Genomic DNA, 3,595 nt, shown 5'->3' on the forward strand with positions numbered 1-3,595 from the left:
CCCTTTAGATACTGTATACCAAATTACACCTTACCGTGACTATGACAATTGCGATGCCACAGCTTATCACCGTGTGTTACAGTGGAGGTGTGATATCAGAATGCACCGTGTGATGGTCCATTGCTATATAAAAACAGAGCATTGTGATGACATAAAGGCTGAGCATCACCATGGCCCTTATTTTATAGTCTTATTATTTTTGATGTACAATCATGCATTTGTTTGGGACATGGTGGGACATTTCAGAACTAGTGTCTAAAGCCTGAAGATTATGTTAAGGAAACAGACATTGTTACTGATGCACCACTGGTTTTATTTTTGTTTTTGTTTTTGTACATTTGCTGTTTTGTCCCAAGTCAGACTTGGTGGATGGTACATTTTTAGGAGTCTATTAATTCCTTCTAGGTTATTCCATTAGTTGGCATGTAATAAATTTACAACAAGCTCTTGCAATGGTTCACACTTCTGAGGTATCAGTTATGATGTCTTCTTTCCCTTCCCCTTATGATTTTGCTTATTTAATTTTTTTACCTGGTAGTCTCATTAAAGATAATCACCTTTGTGTATCGTTTCTTAAAACCAACTTTCAGTCTTGTCAGTTTTTTTCTCTTTGGCTATTTACTTTTCCAGTCAATTTGACTATTCCCTCTCCTGTTTTCAGAAACCACCCATTGTTAATGCATGTCATGGATTTTATAAAAATCTTTTTATGGATTCTTTGTGACTTTTAAGTCATATACCCCAGTCTTGCTCATCTTCCTGTGCCCTGATATTCACCCTTTGCCCTCTCAAACTCCCAGTTAAAATTAGACACACACACACACACACACACACACACACTGAAACACACACACTGTGTTCACACACAGACACACACAGACAGACACAGATACAGATAGAGACACACGTGCACATGCACAAGAGCAAAAAAACCTCCCAAAGCACAGAAAACATCTCATGCGGTATCTGTAGTAAATCACAACGTGTTCCATGCTATGTCCTTCTGTCCACACATCTTCATTTGCAAATGCTCATTGCAATGGCTCTTTTGTCTGAGAGCTCTGGCTTCTGTGACACTGTCAGTATTAGATCTCCACCAGGACTCTTGTTGGTTATCCTGTTGTTGTCCTATTCCATGGAGATCCAGAAGGTTTGGGATCTCAGTACCAGCCCTTTCACATGCTCCAACTGTTCACTGATGATGTAGATTTTGGGGTGGGTTAACCCAAAACCCTGGATCTGGGCCTGGGTGTAGCATAGCCGGTCAGCCTGCCTGGTCTCCGTTATCTTTACCACCAACACAGGTTCTCCTGAACCGTTCCCGTGAGGCCACCCGGGACTGTGGAGTGCTGTTGATACAGTTTAGTGGAAGAAGCCTGCCAGCATGCACAAGGTCTCCAGCCCTTGGAGAAAAGGCATTTCCAGGAATAGAAGGAATGCTAGGAACCTATTCTGAGAGTGGGAAAGGCAGAAGGCAGCCCCCTGGGGCTTGGCTGGAAGTCCCACCTAGAGAAATGGTTTAGAGCACCTGTCTTCTGAGCCCAGCTCCATTCATGCTCAGAGGGAGGGCTCTATATACCACAGCCTTCTCAAAAATCTGTTTTCTCCTTTGTGTATGGGTGTGAGCAGGGCCAACCAGAACCAGGTCCAACAGCAGGGAGCTTACTGTTAGGCACAAGGAAGAGGAAACCAGTCCCTCATCTCCTCCATCTTCCCCCACCCTCCTCCCTCCACACTGTGAGACTCAGCTCTTCAGGGATTTGAACTTCTGCGATGCACTCCAGGGAGAGGAGCCCTGAGGGCTGTGTGGATCCATCTGCAGGTAAAACCTGCATAGCTATCTGGTCCTCAATTCTGTGTGCCTGTCTCCTGCTGTTGCTTTTTGCCACCTTCTTTCTGCCTCTGGGTGGATGCAATTTTCTTCTGCCAGATAATTTGTTTTCTGTCTGCTCACCCACTCTCCTGAAAGAAGATGCATTTGTTCCCAGTCTCTGCTCCTAAGCTCTGGGTGAGTTGAACAAAGCTTTTCTGAGGAAACCGGAAAGAGCAAGAAGATCTTTCAGTGTCTGGATCTTCTTCCTCTTCCCAAGGCCTGTTTACTGGGTGGAAGTCAGCAGCAGCCGAGATTCTCAGCATCCTCCCCAGCATCTTCCTCATCATCCTCTTCACCATCCTCAGCATCTTCCTCAGCAAGCTGGGCTGCTGTCATGGACGGCTCTTCATCCTTACTGTTGCAGCCTTGCTGTCCAGCTGGCTACCCCTCTCTGGCTCCTTTTTAAATTGTTTTATCCCTAGTCTGCTTTGGGGAAATGGGGGATGATAATGAGACAGATGTAACAGAGTTTGTTCTATTGGGGTTCTCTGGCTTTGGCTTTCTCCAGGGCCATCTGTTCTGGGGTGTGCTGTGTATCTATGTTGTTACCTTGCTGGGCAACTCTCTGATTGTCTTCCTAACTCTGGCAGACTCTGCGCTCCACTCCCCCATGTACTTCTTCCTGCGTCACTTCTCTGTGGTGGAGATCCTCTACACCACGACCATTGTGCCTAGGATGTTGGCTGACCTCCGGTCTTCCTGCCCCACCATCCCCCTTGGCAGCTGCTTCACTCAGTTATATTTCTTTTCTCTTTTTGGAGTTACTGAATGCTGCTTGCTCACTGCCATGGCCTATGATCGCTATGCTGCCATCTGTTGTCCACTGCACTATGCTACCCTGATGAGCCAGGGAACCTGTACAGGAATGGTGGGGGCCTCTTATCTTGCTGGCTTCATCACAGGCACTACTCACTCTGTCTGCATCTTCACGTTGCCTTTCCGTGGGGACAACACTATCCATCATTTTCTGTGTGACATCCTGCCTGTGCTGAGACTGGCTAGTGCAAGCACTTTCTGGGGTGAAGTGGGGAACCTCTTTGTCACCATCACTTTCATCTTCACCCCCTTCTTATTGATTGTGGCCTCTTATGCCTGTATTCTTGCCACCATCCTTGGTGTTGCAACATCCCAGGGTCGTCAAAAGCTCTTTTCTACCTGTTCCTCCCACTTGTTTGTGGTCATTCTCTTTTTTGGGACTGGGACTGTGGCTTATATGAGGCCTCAGGCAGATTCCTTTGGGGACACAGACCAGATTCTTACCCTGTTCTACACAGTTGTCACCCCCATGTGCAACCCTTTTGTTTATTCTCTGAGGAACCAAGAGGTCGCAGGGGCCATGAGGCGGCTCATGAAGAGATACCTTTGGGGTCCTTGACCACAGGCTCCTTTCTTCCCAAGATCTTGGAGCTCAGAGCCTGACTCCTGGATATTCACAAGGAAAAAGAGAAGCTGAGACCTGCAGTCCTCAGGGTGCAGCGTGTGTATTGGTGTGTTTCATCCTGCGTGAATGTCCAAGACATAGATATACTGTTCAGAGCTCTGCTTCTGGGACCTGGTCTTAAAGTCTTGACTATGCTTCACTCTAAGAGAAGAGCTCAGAGCACACATACTGGGACAGAGGTCAAAGGAAGGCAGCTGAGAAGACCCTGTGTGATGCTGTAGTTCTTGGTCAAGATTGAGGCTCTGGTGTCTTCCTTTGTCTATGATCTTGAGACATTTGTC

The 3,595-nt window shown here is 46.8% G+C and overlaps 1 protein-coding gene across 1 annotated transcript; it reads left to right on the plus strand.

Annotated features, from left to right (window-relative positions):
• The first annotated feature begins 2,110 nt into the window (after positions 1-2,110).
• Or10p1l1 (olfactory receptor family 10 subfamily P member 1 like 1) lies at positions 2,111-3,306 on the plus strand. The gene has a single exon (NM_001409430.1). The coding sequence runs from the start codon at positions 2,310-2,312 to the stop codon at positions 3,246-3,248; it is 939 nt and encodes a 312-aa protein (NP_001396359.1). The 5' UTR covers positions 2,111-2,309; the 3' UTR covers positions 3,249-3,306.
• The last annotated feature ends 289 nt before the right edge of the window (positions 3,307-3,595 follow it).

Source organism: Rattus norvegicus, chromosome 7, assembly GCF_036323735.1.
Source record: "Rattus norvegicus strain BN/NHsdMcwi chromosome 7, GRCr8, whole genome shotgun sequence".
Taxonomy (NCBI): domain Eukaryota; kingdom Metazoa; phylum Chordata; class Mammalia; order Rodentia; family Muridae; genus Rattus; species Rattus norvegicus.

Excerpts from the sequence above, each read along its gene's own strand:
- Or10p1l1 (NM_001409430.1), top strand. The coding sequence starts at position 2,310 with ATGGGGGATGATAATGAGACAGATGTAACAGAGTTTGTTCTATTGGGG.